General features: G+C 55.7%; 1 protein-coding gene across 5 annotated transcripts; it reads left to right on the forward strand.

Annotated features, from left to right (window-relative positions):
* The first annotated feature begins 1580 nt into the window (after window positions 1-1580).
* LOC119099926 (uncharacterized) lies at window positions 1581-20279 on the forward strand. 5 transcript variants are annotated; one of them, XM_037223015.1, is made up of 5 exons: window positions 1581-1675; window positions 5675-5869; window positions 13263-13413; window positions 15959-16123; window positions 18758-20279. In XM_037223015.1, exons 4-5 carry the CDS (start codon window positions 16028-16030, stop codon window positions 19466-19468), a joined length of 807 nt encoding a protein of 268 aa, XP_037078910.1. In that variant the 5' UTR covers window positions 1581-1675; window positions 5675-5869; window positions 13263-13413; window positions 15959-16027; the 3' UTR covers window positions 19469-20279. The 5 variants fall into 5 exon arrangements, with proteins under 5 accessions (XP_037078910.1, XP_037078911.1, XP_037078912.1 ...); XM_037223016.1 differs by having other exon boundaries at window positions 5675-5864; XM_037223017.1 differs by lacking the exon at window positions 5675-5869.
* The last annotated feature ends 790 nt before the right edge of the window (window positions 20280-21069 follow it).

Raw genomic sequence — 21069 nt, forward strand, 5'->3', positions numbered from 1 at the left:
CCCCCCCCCCCCCCCAATCACGCCGCAAACTGGAAGAGCTGCCAGCAGAACCAGTGCAGTTTTGTTATGTCGCCGGAGCAGCACAGTTGTAACATTGCCAGATTTAGTCAAAGGCTTAGGCTATCAAGGATGCTAATTTAGATATTTGCTATAACAGATTGTAATACTTAGCCAAATATTATGTGTGTACCAATTTTTATTTGAATGACAGTATTGCAACAATCATTCACAAAAGGCAGCATACAAACTCGTGCCCGTACCAATTTCAAATCTAGTATACTCTGGTATTATTCTGCCGCCCGACCTGTTGTTATAAAGCTTGGGTAGACTTTAGTAGACTGCACATCGCCCAGGTGTGCGGGCCAGAATCGCGTGCGACAACCCGCTGCCGTCAGCTGAGTTAGGAGTTACGAACATTAGGGGTTGTGACACGCTAGGTCTTACGATACATTAGGTGTTATGATGTATTGGGAGTCGTGTTACATTAGAGGTTACGATCGTTACGGATTACGATACGTTGGGTCTTACGACACATTAGGTGTTATGATACACTAGGTTGTATGATACATTAGGGAATATCATGTATTAGGAGCTGTGTTATATTAGAGGCTACGAGCATTAGGGATTACGATATGTTAGGCCTCATGACACATTGGGTGTCACGATACATTTAGAGTCGCGATACATTAGGTGTTGTGATATATTAGGACTTGCAATACCTTAGGGGTTATGACGCATTGGGTGCTACGTACATTAGGCGTTATGAAGCACTGGCGGTTTTGATACATTAGGCGTTGCGATACATTAGTGGTCGCAAACATTAGGGCTTCCGATAGCGACCCGTTTAATGTTAGCAGCGCAGATGTGTGTTAATGTCAGCATGTTTAATCAAAGCACCCAAGAGCTACAGACCGATGTCACGGTTAAATTTACGTGTCCGTTTGGGCCCTCCGACCTCACCGATTCAATCAGGGAAACGAGACCGCCAGTGCGTCCCGCCCGTCCCCCCGTGCCCGCCTGCGGCCGCGTCCGTCCGCGCACGACAGATGCGCGCCCCGTCCGACGCCGCTTCCCCACTTCCTGTGGCGTGTTTGTGCCGCGTCGGTCGCGTCGGCGCCGGCGGCACGCGGCCGAGGGTTCCACGCGCCCCGCCGAGGGCGGCCCGTTCGGTCCATCGGGGTCCAGAGGGTCCCTCGGGACTCAGATGTTCCCCCGGGATTGACGATCAACGGCCCGATTACAGGGCTGGAAGGGCCGAAGGGTTGGCCGGAGGTCTCCAGTCCGAAGGACCGAGACCCTCTGATGTCAGAGGGCCTCTGGCGGTGACAGGGGCCCTCTGAAAAGGTTATTCACTTCGTTCGGGATCACCAACAATCGGCCCTTTGTCGGACTTAATTAAGCCCATTTTCCAAGCATGGACAAGGTCTGGGCCCACGAATTACATTCAGAAAACCTCGCAAGTGGCATTGGTCGGACTTCCTTTGTCGGACAGGATGGCCGCCACTGGCCGCGGGTTGCCGGCTGGAACGCGCGCGGTCGGGGCGGCGGCGCGCCGGCAGCGGCGGCGCAGTGGCGCTCGGCTAGCCCGCGTGTGACGAGGGGTGACGCGAGAGCTGCGCCGAGAGTGACGGGCAGCGGGCGACGAGCTCCGCTGCACTGCTGCTGTAGGGGACAGGTGAGGCTGGGTAGAGTAGTGAGAGAGGAGGCTGCAGAGTGTGGCGGGACACATCTTGAATTCCGACTTTTCTCCGTGTGTACTGTCGAGTTAAACAGGGGCAAGTGATGATTATGCTACGTTATGAATTAAGACATGGTGTTCAAATCAGATCTAAGTTGATATGACAAAAATGTTTCGACATTTGCATGCCGGTTGAAGTCGATGTTGTGAAAATTTCCAACCATGTGCTGTGCAATATCAAACTTAAAAGTTCTGAAATTATCAATTTAGATGCGAACTTAGTGCTCAGGCTTGTTGCCCACATTACAAAACTGTATATCCACTTTCTTACAAGGTTATTCGATGACGGTCGTTTTAAAGAATGATGTCGCTTTCAATGAGCCTTCGACCAGCGTCCACCCAGTTCATGTAGCGCCGGCGCGCTGGGCTCTGCCCAGCGCCGGCCCCGAGCGCGGGCCGGCTCCGTTGCGCCCCGGCCAGCGGCGATACAGTGCCGATTTCCCGGCACTGCGCGCTGCGCCGTGTCGAGTAGGTTTCACCGGGAGCCGGCCGGGCGGCGCGGCCGCTCAGCTGTGTGGCGGCGGCGGCGGCGCGGTCGGGCCAGGCTCCTCTCTTGGCGAGCGGCGAGCCGTGCGTCACTGCCGCGCCGCTCGCCAAGCCGGCGCCGGCGTCTCGCAACAGACCGCCTCGCCGCAGCCGGTGCCGGCCGCGCTTCTCAGTCGGACAGAACGTGTTGTTTCCGTGGAAGAGGAAGATATGAGGTGGGGATGAGGAGCACGGGAGTCATCGCCGGTCCCGTGCGGTTCCGTGTCCGTAGTGCTGGCTTCGGACGCTGGTTATGAGATGCAACCTGTCGCTGGGTCCCGGGCGGTTCCGTGTCCATAGCGCAGGCTTCGGGCGCTCGCCATGGCTTGAACCTGTCACCGGGTCCGGGTTAAGTAAGGCCTTGGTCCGGGGCGTTTCGTCATGCCGTCAGGGGAGCTCTCGTTACAAACTCGTCCGGCCAATCGGCCGGGTCTGGTGTCCGGCACTGGGGAGGGGAAGGGGGGCGGGAAGGGCTGGGCCGGGGCGCACCTACGCGGAATCCGGGCGTGCAGCCCATCTGCTCTGGATGCAGCGGCCCATGTGGTCCCCTGCGTTCGAAAAAGATCAGTGGCGGGTCCAGAACCACGCTCAGAGTGTGGAGCGTAACCGAAGCGCACTGAACCCTTGAAGACTCAATTTGTGTGTATTAATGCAGGGCTTCGAGGGCGTCAAAAGCCACATCATTGTGGATTGCGGGCTGCTGATGTGGGGTTTGTGAGGAAATGATGTCAGATTTTAGGGAATATTTTATACCTTCTCGGTGCTTTTGTAGATCCACGAAAACTGCGTTTGGAACAGCCATGACCTTTAAAACATCCCTGTGCTTTGACTCTCGTCCGGAAATGGCCTTTTAAGATCCTACTTTCCATGAAAGTCGACCGTTTTTTGGCACAAGGGAATCCCTCCATCTCCAATGGGAGCTGCATGACCCCTGCGACAACCATTTGGGCGCCAATTAAAGGTTCTGAGCCTACCGTGTTATATTTGAACAGCATATGAGAAAAGGTGTGGCATACTGTCCTGATCCATTTAAGTTTTCCCCCACAATTTGTTTTGTGAGATGCTATGATTTTGCGAGTATTACAACCCAAAATGGAATGGGCCAACCATAGCAGTTTTCTTTACTTTTCCTGGGGGAAGCAAGATGTAATGTTTTGCTTAAATAAGTGTTTTAGACCGACAGAATGCTCTGCGCTTGAAATACGGTCACGCTTGTGATGTCTTCTGCTGCGCTTATGATGTCTTCTGCTGCGCGGTCGCGGTGTGAATTACAATGCCGGCGAAATGAAAGCACCCGCAGTTGGCGGTGCCCTCTCCCAATAAGTGGCACGCCGACAGATATGCTTGTGCTTCAGTGCATGCGCGGAGAAGCTGCATCAAAACGCGGCGCACTGCTTCATTCACCGTTAAATAATAATGACATCCGATTATTGCACCCGAATTCACCACATTGCGTTTTTTCTCTTATCCATTTATTTGCTTTACGTACGATTTAGATGTCACACCAACCACGCGCATTTGGCCCCCCTTGGCACGCTGCGCTTCCCCCGCTCACTTCCGGCCATCCGTCTCCGTGCCCAGCCGTTACAGCTGGCGACTACCGGCTCGACACCGGAGCGCCCCTGAGGGGAGTCCCCTCCGCATGGCGCTCCCCTAGGCGTCGTGACAAAAGTCACATGTCCGCGCGGGCCTGCACCGCCCCCTTGTCGTGGCCTGCCGGTGAGAGGTCCAGGCAAAGATGGCCGCCCGCCAGCACCATTTTTATCCGACGTGGCGTGTTTGGCCGCTGTCGGGCTGACGTGCCGATGTTTCGCCGGCACAGCGTCGGCTGTTTTGCGAGCTTTGCTGTGCTTGTAGTTCATCAGGCAGTTCAGTGTGCACCGGGGGCGGATCAACAACACCGGCTTTGGGCGAGCAATGCCGGCTTGGGGGAGGGAATCAAACTCCGAGACGTTCTGATTCTCACGGGCATAACGGATTTCGCCTCGATGAATATTTTAAAGCCAACATTCTTGATTAAAACTGCTGAAGTTTTCGTCAGTCCAGAAATGTGCCGCTTTTTGCCCGCAATCCGCCATGGGAGGAATGGCCCGGTACTCCCCACCCCTACCCTCCTCCCCCGTGCGAACATTCGCCCTTGGTGCGCACACCGCGTCACCGATGCACGCATCTGCTCGGAAGGCGGAGCACCGGAGCACGCTTGGTCTGCCCGGCTGCGGTTTGGCGAGCCACGGCCCCGGGCGCGCCACTGACGTCACGGAGCGCTGCTGTCCGATCCTCGGGAGGGGGGGGGGGGGGGGGGCCGAGTGCCGGCAGCTGCCCACAGGCGTATTCGAGCTCGTGCTGGCCACGCGCCGACGCAGATTCACGCGCGGGGAACGCGAGAGGTGACGAAACCTCGCCGATCGCACTGGGAAAGGCGAAGAAGCAGACAGCCGTGCTGGTTAGACGTTCGCGAAACTGTCAGGGAGACCGGGGGCTGCCGCTCCGAAGGTTTGGTGTACCTGAAGGAAGCCGTCTCTCCTCTGCTGGCTCCGTGTGTTCGCTCCGTTCAGCGTTTCCGAGACAACGTGTACATGCCACGTGTGATGACGCACATCGATGCAAGGCGTTGTTATCTCTTCCCTGAGCTTACAACAGGTGGGGTTTTATGGAGTTGTACAGGACGAGTGATGCGCAATCGCTCGTTTAGCGATGGTCGAGAGCGTTTAGCGATGGTCGAGAGCGTTTAGCGATGGTCGAGAGCATTTTGGTAGCTGTTGTTGAAGTCGATAAACATGCGCAGTACCTAGGTTTGCGGCCATTGCCTTATCGGAAAGAGCGAGTTTGCAGTACGGTTCGAGAGACGGGTTTGAGCACCACGCACCATGACTGCTCGCCGGTTTGAGCAACATGCACCATGACTGCTCGCCGGTTTGAGCAACACGCACCATGACTGCTCGCCGCTTTGAGCAACACGCACCATGACTGCTCACCGGTTTGAGCAACATGCACCATGACTGCTCGCCGGTTTGAGCAACACGCACCATGACTGCTCGCCGCTTTGAGCAACACGCACCATGACTGCTCACCGGTTTGAGCAACATGCACCATGACTGCTCGCCAGTTTGAGCAACATGCACCATGACTGCTCGCCGGTTTGAGCAGCATGCACCATGACTGCTCGCCGGTCTCTCTAATCCGAGCATGTCCCATAGAGAAGACGGCTTGTTGTCCACTGTCACCCAGCTTGGGGGCAGAAGGGGTGTGTCGGGGACCGGACCGCGACATCTGGCCCGCATCCGGCCGGCTGGCGGCGACGGCGGTGTGCGGCCCTTGGGACCCATCCCGGCCCGTGGCAGACCGGTAGCCGGCAGCTGGCAGGTCGTCTGGTGCCGCGGTCGACACAGACTGACCGTGCCGCCGTTCCAGGTCGGTCCCATCCCGGGACCGGGAGCGCGGCGCCTGCCGCAGCCGCTTCACCCCCGAGAACAGTCAGCTGCGTCTCGGAGCCAAGCACCGGGAGCGCAGGCTCTCGGGAGCATGACCTCGTATCCCCGGCGCAGCGAAGCACCTCACGGGAGCCTGTCCGCGCCGCACGCGTCCAATTTATGGGCCTACGGTGAGGTGAGATGTCTTCTTGCCTCGGCCACCCTGCATCGATTCGCGTATTCCGTCCACGACCCAACTTCTCTCCGTGCCGCCTGTTCTTTCCGGTCTTTCCCGTCGGGGAATGGCAGACTTGCAGCATCGCTGTGACAGGCCATGCTGCGTTGTCAGCATGTGGTGGCCTTTTTTCGACGCACTGGGGACCGCAGAGTGTGACGCATACTGAAGAAACGCTGCGGTTGGGAGGCTGACAAACAATGGATGCTATCTTCGCCAGAAAATTCATGGGCGCTGAACATGCCGCAAAAAGAGCGAAGACGAGGCAATATGCAGTTGACATGCTACGCTGTCATCATATGAGGACCGTCAGCGGTCAAGATTGGGTCGGGTCTAAGCTGCGGATTGAGCATGGCGCCAAAGCTTGGGAGTGACTTAGCGTATCACGGGTGTAGTGCAGTTCGATGTTGAGACGACCACAATCAGATGAAAATTGCAGCAATCATACAGAGGTTTGTACTCACAAACTTGGACTTGTGGGGGGGGGGGGGGGGGGGGGGGCACCACGGGTTTTAGTTGGGAGCAGTATTTTCCGAGGGGCTCCCGTTTAAAATGGGGCGGGCCTCCCGCGCACCGTCGTCTTCAAGGGGAGGGGTACGGAGGGCATGTGCCGCCTTATCAAACTGCTATATACATCACATCCAAGTAAGTAAATCTCACAAATTAAAATATTTAGAACAGGTACCTTCGAATTACTTAGAAAAGGGTTTCGCTAACAAAAAATAGGATCTGCTGCTCCAGAAAGACCTTCCTGATACATGCAGGAAACTCGTAATCCCGGGCAGTGCTTACGATTCACGACGGAGCCTTCACACCTAGCCAAAGAGCCTCACTAACCCAAAATAGGGCATCCTGATCCGGAACCGCGGCCATATGATGAGTGAAAGACGCCTTCTGATCCAGAAATGAAGCTTGCTGGATATAGAGGTTGTCCCTAAACCAGAACAGGGGTCTCCTAGTTTGCAGCGGGAGTCTCCCAAGCCAGCAGAGGGTCACCCTGAGCACAACATTGTTGATCTAGAGCATTGGCTACGTCATTCATGAGGGTAATCCCAAGACCCAGAAAACGTGTCTCTTGGTTTAGCAAGGGCCTTTGGGGCCCTTTGCGCCCGAATTAACACTCCTTAGTTCATTTATGAGGCCCCCTCATTTGTACCTTGGTGCTCTTCTCGTAGCTACAATATCTCTAATTGGTGAAAAATGGCCCCATTTTTGTGGGGGGGGGGGGCAAAACTTGTGCTTCTAGGAAGAGTCCCTGGCTTCAATGAAGGCAGAACAACGGAAACGTCACCACTGTTGCCGTCCTCGGTTTAGTTGATCTTGTCGTGACCCTGCGGTCAACAGGGCTGTCATACCTTAGAGCACGGCCACCAGTGCTGCTATGCCATGAAAACACCTACAAATACCCTCCGATTGGGCTCTGTGTCACATAGCGTGTCAAGCGTCGCGGCAAGAAAATGTCGGTAACAAGAAAAAATAGCGTGGTTCCGATCTATGTGACTCAAACCTGACTTTTTAGGTCCTTACTTTTCTGTTAATAAAATTTGCTGTTTTGTTAGGGGCAATCCCATTATTAAGCAGTTTCAATGCTGGTGAACTCATAGGTTTCCTCGCAAGTAAGTAAAGGTGTATGAATAAAGTAACAGCCACCTTGACGGTCGCTGCGGGTCTCCGGCACCGCTGCGTGCCCTGGGGATGCGCGCAGTGAAAACAGGCCAGAACGCCGCGCGGTGTTTAAATTCGATCGCAGGTGATCGGCGTTTTTAGGCACGGCGACCTTGAAGGTCATTTTTCGTCAAAGAAGAGGTGGTGTGAACCCCGTTAGGTCAATCCTGGTTCACCCAACAATCTGCTTGTCCTGTAAGAACAGATTGAGCATGACATTGACGGTCTGGGCGAACATAATAAAGCAAGAGTTTCTATGGAACTGAACGCAATGAAAAAAGCAAAGGACGTAAAATCTTAGCTATTTCCTGCGAGTCTTAGCCCACTTCCAGAGTTGAGATAGGTCCAAATACTTTGTTCAATTGTGTAACCAGGATAACTTAATAAACTTCATTTGGAAAATCCAGAGAAGGACTGAAGCAAGATTAGGCCGGTTATAAGCGGTTAAGTCTACTGAAATAACTGAGGGCGGTACAAGACGTTTTGTCCAACCATGCACTGGCATTGCATGTTGTTAAATACCATGCAAAACAACTCAATAAACTTCCTACGACGGGCTCCCTGGTATCAGCGTAGAGAACCCCTGCGATCACCGTATCGGGGTATCCGCAGTCACCACCATTTTGTGTTGATGTCGGGCCTGTTGCCTTTGCTAGCTGTTGTAAAGTCGTCGCGCTTTTCACTGTCATGTTTCACATTTTTTGACAGATTGGGTTCTGGGTAACACCCTCTGTTATGTAAAGGCATTTTACGCTTGTTGTAAACGGAGCAACCAACTTACGTCGTTGCTGGTCCTGATCCCCTCCCGTAAGGCTCTAACTCAGTCATTTCCGCCGACGAGCTCGGCTCCAACGTCTGGTCTGGGTAAAACTTTCGTCTTCTCAGGGGCCCATGAACGGCGTATTGCTTCCTTTAGCGTCGGAATGATCAATTACGAAAGACTTCAACCCGTCTGGACTCTGAAGTGTTATCATCGATGCGAGGCTAAAATGTGTTGCAAAGCATAAAGGGGTGTGACACGCACTTAATTTTTCATTCGTTTGTCATAGCTTGCTAAGTGAAGCCTCACACTGCACCGGGCCCCTCAAATACTGGCCCTGACTTGTCAGATATGATGACATATCACAGGCCGCAGTGACCACTAGTATTTTATTATAGGGCTGCGGCGCATGGTCGCTCTCAGACGGTTGTCATTGAAGCATGCAGAAACGGGTGCGCACGTGCAATCTTTTGATAATGCCGTAATCGGTTAAGCTCTTGTTAGAGGCTACATAAAACAACGTGTATATATATATATATATATATATATATATATATATATACATATATAATACATACATATATATATATATATATATATATATATATATATGTGGTGTGTGTGTGTGTGTGTGTGTGTGTGTGTGTGTGTGTGTGTGTGTGTGTGTGTGTGTGTGTGTGTGTGTGTGAGAGAGAGGGAGGGAAAATATGCTTACATTTGGGGATATTGAATGGTTGTAACTAGCGTGGTTTAATCCTCTATAACCAGGCGGGGATTCCTGCTAACAAGGAACTCAACTTGGCATGCATTCGAGTAAATATGCCACCTTTGGACCCGGAATAGGACGGCGAATTTCGCACTGTCATGTTACAAGGAGTGTTTTACATTTACATGGGTTTTGAACTGAAATATCCATCTTGAAGATCTTTCGGTGCTGCTCACAATCCTGTCCCTCTTTAGACCTAAGGTCCTCGTCGTTTCTAAGCTACACGCCCGCGAAAATGGGGAAAGATATCGGGAGACTGGAGACTATGTCTGAGTCATCCCGGTATTTATGACGTCATAAAAACGTCATTCAAATCCTGCCATTCCATAAGGCATGCGGCGATCAAAGCTAGAAAGTTATGAATGTCGAGGCCGTCATGTCTGGCGTTTGTGAGTACGACTCCAGATATAACGACCGTCAATTGGCTCTCAATCAATGTTGTGCGAAGGACGACGACGTAATCAGACCATGACACATTGAAGAGCATATTTACTAAACAGAAAATTGTGCTGTCTAGACCAGTCTTTTCCATTTAAAAAGCGTACCAACAGTTATAAGTAAGCCTGTTTCATCATATCTGATGCTTGCTTTAATATCTTCAAATGTGAAACATTCTATTTAAGAGCTTGACAGGACGACGGGAAAAATTCAGCTTGGGAGTAACGAAAGATCAGCGACGGAGGTATTTAAAACTCGACGGGGCAGTGTTTTAAAAGGAACGTTACGCACATGGTCACGTCCCTTTTATGGAGCACCAGCGACAACATTGGTCACATTAGCGCTTAGGGGCTATGACGCAACCGGGTTATGAACCTGGGCCCCCACGTGGGAGTCTGACGCGCGCATCACTCGGCTATGACGTCCCCTCAACTGGGTTATGAACCTGGGCCCCCACGTGGGAGTCTGACGCGCGCATCACTCGGCTATGACGTCCCCTCAACTGGGTTATGAACCTGGGCCCCCACGTGGGAGTCTGACGCGCGCATCACTCGGCTATGACGTCCCCTCAACTGGGTTATGAACCTGGGCCCCCACGTGGGAGTCTGACGCGCGCATCACTCGGCTATGACGTCCCCTCAACTGGGTGTTTCAGGACATAATTGCCGTTCATTGTCTCCAGACCAAGTACTAGCCATGGCTTTGCGAATGCTTAACGAAACCTACCATTGCATGCCACGCCATCTACGTTATGATAAGATTGCCGACAATGATATTCCTCGTGACTGGACACGTAGCTGGCCAAGTGAAGACAACAAGCAATGTCAATTATTCAGGCTGCCAGTTTGACGAGGTCGTCTCGAGTTTGGGCGTGACATAGTCCCGTGTGCTGGGGTATTGTAGGCTCCACCTCGTCACGGCGCACCCTTCATTGACAGAACTCTTCACGCACTTTCAACAGTATAAGTCTGCGTTGGCTTACCGCGGTTCTAACCAGAAGTGCCACTGCGATGAAGCGGTGACCCTATCACTCCCTGCACACAGTCTTGCTGAATATATAGACAAAGTGAGATGTAAATGTGTGGGGACTTTGACACGTCGAACCATCCTACAAGAAGTTTGGCTGGATTGGCCCGTTGTCCTCCTAGCAACAGAGCCATGCTGACTTCACTTAACAAACGCTGCTGCTTGCGATTCCAGTTGTTCATAGCTTTAAAATGTGACGGGGAGAAATAAGCAACGTCGGTGCTTCCAAAACTGGGGATTAAACACGATAGCGATGGCCACAAAAATCAAGACAGATTTTCAAACTACAAGCCCGTTTGAAACCGCCGAGCGCTCGGCGCTCGGACTCCGTGTTTCAAGTCAGCTCACTCGGACAGCCCAGCCGTCTCCAGCGAGTCCCGGGCGCAGGCCGCTGCGCTGGCGCCAGCGGAGAGCGCTCTCCGGCGAGGAGCCATGAGTTCCGGCCCGCTGCCGGGCTGACCATCCAGCGGAAACGGGAACGGGAACGGGAACGGGGACGGCGCCGGCGGCGTGCTGCAGCCATGCTATACCGCAGCGGCATGAGCCGCGGATGAGCACAGAACGGGAGCGGAAGCCGTGTCGTACATCAGCGGCATGAGCCGCTGATGGGCAAAGGACGGGAACGGAAGCCGTGCCGTGCCTCAGCGGCATGAGCCGCGGATGGGCAAAGGACGGGAACGGAAGCCGTGTCGTACATCAGCGGCATGAGCCGCGGATGGGTAAAGGACGGGAACGGAAGCCGTGCCGTGCCTCAGCGGCATGAGCCGCGGATGGGCACGGGACGGGGGCGGAAGCGTGGTGACCCAGCCATGAGACGTGTGGCGCAGCGACGCATGTGGTCAAATGGCCTTGGTGCGGACGGCTCTGGAGAGTGACGATTTACGTGCCGGCGATGTTTGGTTGAAATATTGTTCGCGCCGGCTTTATGACTGAGGTATCTAACCAATTCGAGTGGTGCTGTCCGTCCGATCTTATAGTAGAGCGTCCATTTGCAATGTGGAAGACATATTGTGTTTGTGAACCCCAGTGGGTGTATGAGGTGCACGATATGTACTGCATATGTTCAAGATGTTACCAAACAAGTTATCATGCATTCGGTCACGTGGTTATCCTGGCTGAATCGCTTAATTCTGTCTGTCAAGCAACGATGATAGCTCAGCGCAAAAGCGAATTGCTGATTCGGTTTTGTATCAAAGTCCAGTGCGGGTCATCACATTCCGGACTCTCCTACCCCCCCCCCCCCCCCCCCCACCACGTGCTGACTGGCTGGGCCGCACTTCTGTATCTCTGAGAGACACCACGGAGGCGCCTTGACTCACAGCCCGCCGAGGGCTTTCCGTGTACCGGACATCCTCTGCAGATAGCGGTGCTGGCCGGGCTCGTGGCCGGCCCGTCCCGGGCGCAGCGATGTCCCGTCGCACCGCCATACCCGGACGTCGCCGGCGCCGGGTCCAGTTCTAGCCGGCGCCAGCGCAGCGTCGAAACCTGCAGCCGCACGTGCGGCGTGAGGCGTGACCTGTGACCCGTGACTCGTGACCGGTGACCGGTGACCGCTGGCGGGGTCTACGCCGTGAGTGCCCGTGACTGGTCGGGCCTGTGGGCCGCGCTCTCAGTCGGTGAACATCTCGCGGCGCTGCTGCCCTTATTGTCGATAAGATGGCTCCGCGTGACGTCACACTCCTGGTACAGAGAGGCTCCGCTGCGCGCCTGTTGTGCGATTGGTGTGCGATTGGAGCGCCAACCCCTGAGTGACGCTGTGCAATACGGCCTTTGAAGGCCCGGCTGCCAGCGTGGGAGCATGAAACGGGATCGAGGCCAAGCAATGATTTTCATCACGCCACCGAATGGCTGACGGCGTAAGCTTTGATTCTCCCAGCGTTCATACGAGAGGAAAGCCGTGGCTAGTCATTTTTTTTTTCTGTTTGTCCAATCGATGACAAGTTTTTCAATGCCTTACGTGAAATTGCGGTTTTTGCGCTATTTTGTGCTATATTGTGCTATATTGCGCTATATTGTGGCACCAAAAAATGGTGCGGCATCAATATCATAAGTTCGATTTATATTGATCTCAATTAATATAACTAAAGATCCCCAAGCGGCTTCGTCCACACACTATGCCGGACACGACGTTGCTTGCCGCGGTCGGTGACAGTTTGTGGTCCACTGTTGCTTGCGACGTGTAGCGAGCTATGGCCGATGTCTGTGGCATTCGGCAATCGAGTGCCTGTAGAGGGAGTGTGGAGGGTGTAATATGCATGTAACCAGTAGCATCCCGTGACCCTTGGGTACATGCGTCCGGTGGCAAACCGCAGACCGCAGACCGTAATGTGCGTTGGGGTTGCATGTACCAGCCTGGGCTCCGCGGAAGACAGTTCGATGTGTTGGCCGTATTTATAGAAGACGGATTAGTGACCTTTAGCAGCCTGGGGCTCACAGCGACGTATGACCAGGGTAGCATGTGGCCCGTATGGAACTGTGAGGAGCTATGACCGTAGTAACGTGAGATCTTTAGGGTCTCAGTGATCTGTGTAACAGCCGGCCTGTGACCTGCGGCGACCTGTCAGCCACAGTGCCAGCAGTTAGTGACCCGTAGAGACCTGTGACCTTCAGCAGCTTGCGGCCTGCAGGGACGTGTGACCTGCAAGGACCTGTGTCGTGCGGTGACCTGTGAGTCTGACCTCGTGTGCCGGCGTTTTCAGGGTGGCCCAGCCAGCTGCGCGCTGAGTGGCGTTACTGGCAGCGCGAGCCTGACCTGACTGACTGGAGCCGGCGTGTCCTGCCCGGTTCTGAGTCGAGGGGAGGCGACGAGGCGGCTTCAGAGGGCGCAGCGCCCACATCTGCCGGACAGCGGTGAGAGCGCCAACAATGAGCAAGATCAGGGTGTCGCCCGACGGGCAGGCCTTCTACAATCTCAGCCGTCCGCACGAAGCTGTGCATGTATTCATATGCGTGTATAGTCGTTTATGCAAATATTTTAGGGACACGGTGAGATTTTAATTCGCATAGCGCCTTGGGATTGGCGCTGAGTTGAAGTAAACAAACATTGGAGAGGAATTGGAAAACCACAACGCACAAATATTTGGAATGTTCACTTTTACTCACAAGGATGGGCGTTTTCTTGATTCTTACGGCCGCGACAGTACTGTTTGGGAGTGCGATAGTGCGGGAGTGCGGGAGTCTCGCCGCCCCGTTCAAGTATTTCTATTTTGGGAATATTTGCGTTGCTATTCTTAGATCGTAGCCGCCGACACGTGGTCACCGGGGAAACGACATTTGTGCAGCGCCGTGTGCGGCACTTGCCATTGGCGGGTGTGTGCTCTTGTCTCCGCGCGGTGATTAAATAGAAACCTGCACAAGTATGTGGGAAGAATGCCAGCATATACAATAATCAACCAGTCGACTGTCGTCATCACAGTGTGCCCGACGAAGCCTGCTTCTGTAACGTGAGCGGTGGTTGTTGGAACGCTGCCACTGCTCTTGCTGTAATGCTTCCAGTGGACAGTACCACTGGGGGGACAGTACCGCAGGTGACAGTCATCCGAGCTCAGGGTCGGCAGCGGGGCCGCAGTTTCTGCGCCGCCGCCTGTTCAGCTTCGCTCCACGCAGGGCACGTGGGTCTCCCCCCCCCCCCCCTCCCTCCCCCGACCGCCTCCGAGCGACGCCGGCTCGCCGGCGCGACTTGTGAGGCTGGCGAGAGCGGGCGGCGCTGTCGGCCCGTGCAGCTGCGCGCGTGTCCCCGTGCCCCGCCGTGCGGGGCGCCGCTCCGCTGAGTCACGACTCAGGGATGAGTCACGCCGCCCCGTGAGATGCGCCTTGCACGCCGACGGGAGCCGCGCGTCGAACGGGTAACGGACGTGAGCAGTCGTCGCCGCTCAGTGCAGGCATCCCTCCATAGTCGGTCCGGGCACGGGAACTCCGCTGGCGGGCACGACATTGGAGTTCGGTCTTGCCGTCTGGTTTGAGGCGAACACGCCGCAGGGCCGGAGCCGGGCCGGCCAACGGCCGTGCAACGACCCGTGGCCTCCCTGCACTAGATCAGTGTCGGTCGAATGTTGTCCAGCAGCAGTTTCGAAAGAGCTGGTTGCATGCGCATGCACCCACGTGCTAAATTTGGCATTCTGATATGCTCGAGATTATCTTTGAAATTCATGTGTCCCGCACTCATCACTCTTATTTTAAGTAATAGGTCTGGTTGGAAGTGTTATTTCTTTCCACTGTGTCCGATCACAGCTTTAAAAAGGCGATGACCCGGGTCGGAAGTGCCAACAAATCCCTGGAATTGTATTTTAACATTCAGCTGATTCCGGCGGTCTTGAATTAGCTGGCGTGAGAACTGAGGCCGAAAGTCATGAATAGCATCATAAAACGGCTGCCAGGGTACCTGATAGCATCGTAAGAGTACGATCAAGGTGTTCCAAGCGCCCCCCCCCCCCCCCCTCACCGGCGCTCGCGCGGAAGCGCCGGCGTCGCGGCGCGGGAGGCGGAGCGGTGTGGGAGGCGGCGCGGCGTGGGAGGCGGCGCGCGCCGCCGGGTCATTGGAGCAATGGCGCCGCGTCCGGCCCGGTCAGCAGGCATGCGGGTCAGTGGTGGCCCCCTGATGGATCGGCCGCGTGCACGGCAGCGATGGCTGGCCGCTCCATCACGGCCCGGCTGACGCCGCGGCCCGTGGCACATGGCGCCGGCACGCCGGCGCGGCAGGCTGACGCCGCGGCCCGTGGCACATGGCGCTGGCACGCCGGCGCGGCAGGCTGACGCCGCGGCCCGTGGCACATGGCGCTGGCACGCCGGCGCGGCGGGCTTACGCCGCGGCCCATGGCATGGCGCTGGCACGCCGGCGCGACAGGCTGACGCCGCGGCCCGTGGCACATGGCGCTGGCACGCCGGCGCGGCGGGCTGACGCCGCGGTCTGCGCACAGGCTTCAGCACTAACGAATGGCGTTTAACCCTGTTTGTCTACCTCTACGACGGGCCGACGAAATAAATCGGGTGCTGTAGACTCTGCCGACAGCGGAAACGCCCGTCCACCATCGGGACTCACCGTCCGCTCCCGCCGGCAGAGTAAGCGCCCGTCCACCGTCGGGACTCCCGCTCCCGCCGGCAGGGTAAGCGCCCGTCCACCGTCGGGACTCACCGTCCGCTCCCGCCGGCAGAGTAAGCGCCGGTCCACCGTCGGGACTCACCGTCCGCTCCCGCCGGCAGAGTAAGCGCCGGTCCACCGTCGGGACTCACCGTCCGCTCCCGCCGGCAGGGTAAGCGCCCGTCCACCATCGGGACTCACCGTCCGCTCCCGCCGGCAGGGTAAGCGCCCGTCCACCATCGGGACTCACCGTCCGCTCCCGCCGGCAGGGTAAGCGCCCGTCCACCGTCAGGACTCACCGTCCGCTCCCGCCGGCAGGGTAAGCGCCCATCCACCGTCGGGACTCACCGTCCGCTCCCGCCGTTCAACGCCAGCATACCGAGCAAGATGAACGAGTGGGTGAAGAAGATCCGCTCCTCGGTGCAGTCGGTCGTTGAGGGAAAGCGGAGAAAGAGCGCTCCGCCGTCGACCGGCGAGAGCAAGGTATCAACGTGTGCTGTATAGCTCTTTAGCTCTTGGCGATGTGCATAGGCATGGTGCGCATCAAACGTACCAATTGGAAACATCCAGAGGTGTCTATACGCTGTCGTTCAAGCCTAAAAGGTTTGTGTTTTCTGAAGCAATCAATTTGCTTTGTCTGTTTCAGGTTAATAACGTTGTGGCCACTTGGGCGCATACAGATTCGCTGTGCAACTTAGCTCGGGTTTTACAAGAAACGGGCCGGACGTATTATTTGGTCACAACGCATTTGGCACTAATTGTTCAAAACACATTAGGGTGGGTGGGGTGGAATGCTAATAACATGAGCCAATAGCTCAGTGTCATCCCTAGCGGAGGCGCGTCACAAGCGTCGCGTGTCTGGCCGTTATTTTTACACTTGTTCGCTCCACTGAATTGCGAGTCCGGGAACGCTTCCGCCTCGACCTCATACGACTCGGACGTATTATGTTGCATGTGGAGAATGAGTCAGTGAGATAATTTTTCCTTGTTTTACGTGCTGTCGGTTCACAAAAATCAGTCAAAAATAATCAGTCGACAATACCCAGCACACAGTGGTCGAAGAAAACCAATTGTGTGCATCACAGGGTGTTTTAGTTGAAACATTACGTTTGAAAAGGCTGCGATACGGATAACAAAACATCTTTTATCATTTTGCTTTATATTACAGGTGGTGAATATTCGAATATCTTTTTTTGTCATGGCCAGTGTTCATCTGCGTAGCAAAACGCCTCCACCACGGCCCCCTGAACTGAACGCACTTCCTCACATTCCAGAATGACCCATACCTGCTAATGTCTTGCAAATGGCGTGTCTAGCCACTGAGAGCAGGGAGTGGAGGCCCGTATCTCTAGCTTCCAGATTATAATGATCGCGAGACACCCTGAGACACCAACCCAAAAGTCCATGCATTTTAGCAACATTTGCCAGAGAGAGCGCGCGCTCGTCTATCTTGCACTTTTTTGAAAATGGTATTTAAAGTGAAACACCACGCACAGAGATGTTCTCCAGTCTGCTTTACAAAATGTGTCCGTTCATTATTGCGAAACGATCACTGAAGACGGCTGACTGGGTGCTAACAAAGGCCTTTTAGATTGTTGCGCATCGCTGTCAGCTGCTCTCCTCGCCTTTTGCTTAACTACGCGGGGGAGAAACAGACGACGGTGGAGTTGATTGCTTCACACGTTAACGATCTCGTGACGTGGCCAGCCGATTCCCGCGGCAGTTCGCGGGGACGTGGCGCTGCCATTACCGCTGCTGAATGTGTTAGTTGTGCGGCGGGAAAGGACGGGGTGAGGTTTTGCCTATTACGCTGTCAAGAAACCCTCAGCGCGTGGTTTCTGCCATAAAGCGGCTGCGGTGGGCACGCATTGTGTTCATTCCGTCGTCAGCCTCCGGGGGCGTCTGGCTTGTCGCGTCGGTATTCTAATGCGCTGGTTCGCCGGTGTGGTCATTCGTGATTTCGCGATTGCGTGCTGGCTTTTGGCGGTTCGTTGAGGCTGCATTCGAGGATGGAGTCATGGCATGGCCCTTCCGCGCTGTAAGTGCAACTACGCTGTGCTACCGAGCAGTCATCCATGATGATGACTCCCTTGAGCAAGCAGCCACTAGGAGCGATCATGACTCGATCCAACCACAGAAAACAAAGCATGTTCTCGCCTCTCAATGGGATGGAGGAAAAAGGATTTACTCCGTAACTCATGCATTCAGTTATCGGAGTTGAATGCCACGTCGTTGTCTTGCAACTTTATTATTTGCAGTACTGTTGCCGTGCGCCCTTGCTGTACAGTCCCACGTACTCTTGCTATGTATTTGGTCTTTATTGTAGCCGTCTGGCGCAATTTGCAGACTCACATGCCGGTGTGATTCAGCTCTTCTGTAGCCCTCTTCCGTTATTGTGCAGTCCTCCATCCTGTTATGATCCATCGTCCGGTGCTCTAGCCGTGTGCCGTTGCTGTGCACTCCTCCCGTGCTCTAGCCGTGTGCTGTTGCTGTGCACTCTGCCCGTGCGCTAGCCGTGTGCTGTTGCTGTGCACTCCGCCCGTGCGCTAGCCGTGTGCCGTTGCTGTGCACTCCTCCCGTGCTCTAGCCGTGTGCTGTTGCTGTGCACTCTGCCCGTGCGCTAGCCGTGTGCTGTTGCTGTGCACTCCGCCCGTGCTCTAGCCTTGTGCCGTTGCTATACACTCACCCGGTGCTCTCGCGATGTGCCGTTGCTATGCATTCCTCTGGTGCTCTAGCCGTGTGCCGTTACTGTGCACTCCGCCCATGCTCTAGTCGTGTGCCGTTGCTGTGCGCTCCTGCCGTGCTCTAGCCGTGTGCCGCAGCTGTGCACTCCTCCCGTGCTCTAGTCGTGTGCCGTTCCTGCGCACCCCGCCCGTGCTCTAGTTGTATCCCTTTGCTGTGCACTCTGCCCGTGCTCTAGTCGTGTGCCGTTGCTGTGCATTCCTCCCGTCTTGATGTTGCGTGTGTTGTCCGCGTTGCTGCTGTGTTGTAGGCGCGCAATGATGCGCTGTTTAGGCGAAAAGGTCATATGCCATTACCGTGACCGCGCGCCGATGCTATAGTCTCGCGTCGTGACTCTGCGCCGGTGCTGTAGCCGCCTGCCGTTGCCGTTGACAGCCGGATTGGCAGCGGGCGTCGGAGCCGGTTGAGCTGCCACCGCCCCAGGGACCACAGCTGGCCAGCCTGACCAAGCAGCGGGCGCGCGGCCCTCCCCGGCGTCGGCCCTCGCCCCGCTCCGTGCTGCTCGAGCCGGCACGCACGGCGCCTGCCGTCGGCGACGACGACCCGTCCAGGTTCGCCTGGGGCTGCGACCCCTCCATCGACCCGGCTCTCTTCTTCAGCGACGTGCTCGGCCGCAGCATGGTGCGGACTAACGGCACGGCATGCGGCAGCCACCAGCTCGCCAGCATAGGCGAGGAGCACGCCGAGGGTGACGACGCGCGCCTGCGGGCGTCGCGCGCCGAGGCAGAGTCAGCGGGCGTAGAAGGGGTGTCGGGTGATTCCGCTGGCGCGTCGATAGGCGGTGATAGGGCGTCAAAAGACGCTGATAGGGAGAAAACGTCCGCGGGGCGGACGTCAGTGGGTGAGAGGGTCTCAGAGGGCGCGAAGAGGGTGTCGGTGACGTCAGAGCTGTCAGCAGAGGGGCAGGGGCCACCGTGTGAGTCATCGGGAGAGCCACCAGGGGTCGCGAAAGAAGCTGCAGGGACCGCGAAAGGGGCCCAGCCGCCGAAGGGCGACAGGAGTCGGGACAGCAGCACGACAGTTCTGAGGCTGAAGGGGGGTGAGGTGGAGGGAGCGCCGCCGCGGAGGTTGTGCACTATTCTGTAGTGACGGCGGCGAGCACTGGGACCTCCGATCTGTCACTAGTCCCAGCCGCCAGACGGGAAAGGGCGATGAAAGGTAACTGTTTGGCTACCTGCGGTGATAACTGATCGTGCGGTCGCGTTTTTACAGGCTTCTTCACGGCCAATCATTTGTATATGGTTCAGGTCAGTAAGGTCTTCTCGCCTTGTGTTGAAGTTACCATTTACCTAACAGCTTGGTCTTCAGACCGTGACCGGAGCTTATCACCGTCGATCACTGCATTGTACGTCGGGGTCGCTAAAGACAAGATGAGGTGGGAAAGCTCATATCACAAATATGAGTTCTGTCTTGCATTCGGAAACGGGTAAGAACACAAGTTTCTAGGATTTATAATAGCAAGCACCCACTAGTTTAGCGAAAGGTGATGTGTTCTGGTGTAATGGGCTAGATAATACCTTTGATGTTCCGAATAGTTTCAGGCGATGCGTTATGTTTGCGATGTGCAAGTAAGGTCGCAATTAAAAGCGTGTCCATACCAAAGGTTCCAAGTGATACGAATGGCTTTATCGATGTCAACCAAAGTGATAAACGAATGATGTCACATCAAGACAGTGTTTGTTGTTTGTAGATAGAAATGCCGGATAGACGTAGAAATAACTTGTATGCAGTGCGTATCCTGTAGATGTAGAAACGCATGCCATTAACTCAAACGATGTGGATATGTACCTTCTTTTCTGCGGTATATATCGAAAACCTGGCCTGTGAAGATGCCACTTCCCCTTCTCTTCGTGTAGCCTCGAGCAATGCACGTTTAATACACTTGTGCTGAATTGGTTTTTACCTTTCTGAACACCCGTCTGTGTTTGCTGGCTCGGTGGGAGCAGGTCGGAGCATGGCCCCAAAAATGACGTCTGCCATCCGCTCCCTTGGCCGCAGCCTGGCTGCCTTACATGCGTCGCTCTGCAGCTTCTCATCTACGATGCCATCTGCTGGGAGTTTGCCCCACCCCTCCCGATGTCTGCCCCACCCCTCCCGATGTCTGCCCCACCCCTCCCGATGTTTGCCCCACCCCTCCCGATGTTTGCCCCACCCCTCCCGACGTTTGCCCCACCCCTCCCGATGTCTGCCCCACCCCTCCCGATGTTTGCCCCACCCCTCCCGATGTTTGCCCCACCTCTCCCGATGTTTGCCCCACCCCTCCCGATGTCTGCCCCACCCCTCCCGATGTCTGCCCCACCCCTCCCGATGTTTGCCCCACCCCTCCCGATGTCTGCCCCACCCCTCCCGATGTTTGTCCCACCCCTCCCGATGTCTGCCCCACCCCTCCCGATGTCTGCCCCACCCCTCCCGATGTCTGCCCCACCCCTCCCGATGTCTGCCCCACCCCTCCCGATGTTTGCCCCACCCCCCTCCCGATGTTTGCCACCCCCACCCCTCCCGATGTCTGCCCCACCCCTCCCGATGTGAGTGTGAGCGTGTTTGACAGAGCTGACCACCACGACTGTCTTACTGAGAATTCTGTGGAGAAGCATATGATATGTGTAAGCCTGCGCTGGGTGCAACTCAGCTACGTACAATAGCATATGCTTAAACCTCCACCATCCGAGGCTGGAGCCACCGGAACC

This window comes from Pollicipes pollicipes, unplaced genomic scaffold, assembly GCF_011947565.3.
Source record: "Pollicipes pollicipes isolate AB1234 unplaced genomic scaffold, Ppol_2.1 Scaffold_4881;HRSCAF=5763_pilon_pilon_pilon, whole genome shotgun sequence".
In the NCBI taxonomy this organism is placed as follows: Eukaryota; Metazoa; Arthropoda; class Thecostraca; order Pollicipedomorpha; family Pollicipedidae; genus Pollicipes; species Pollicipes pollicipes.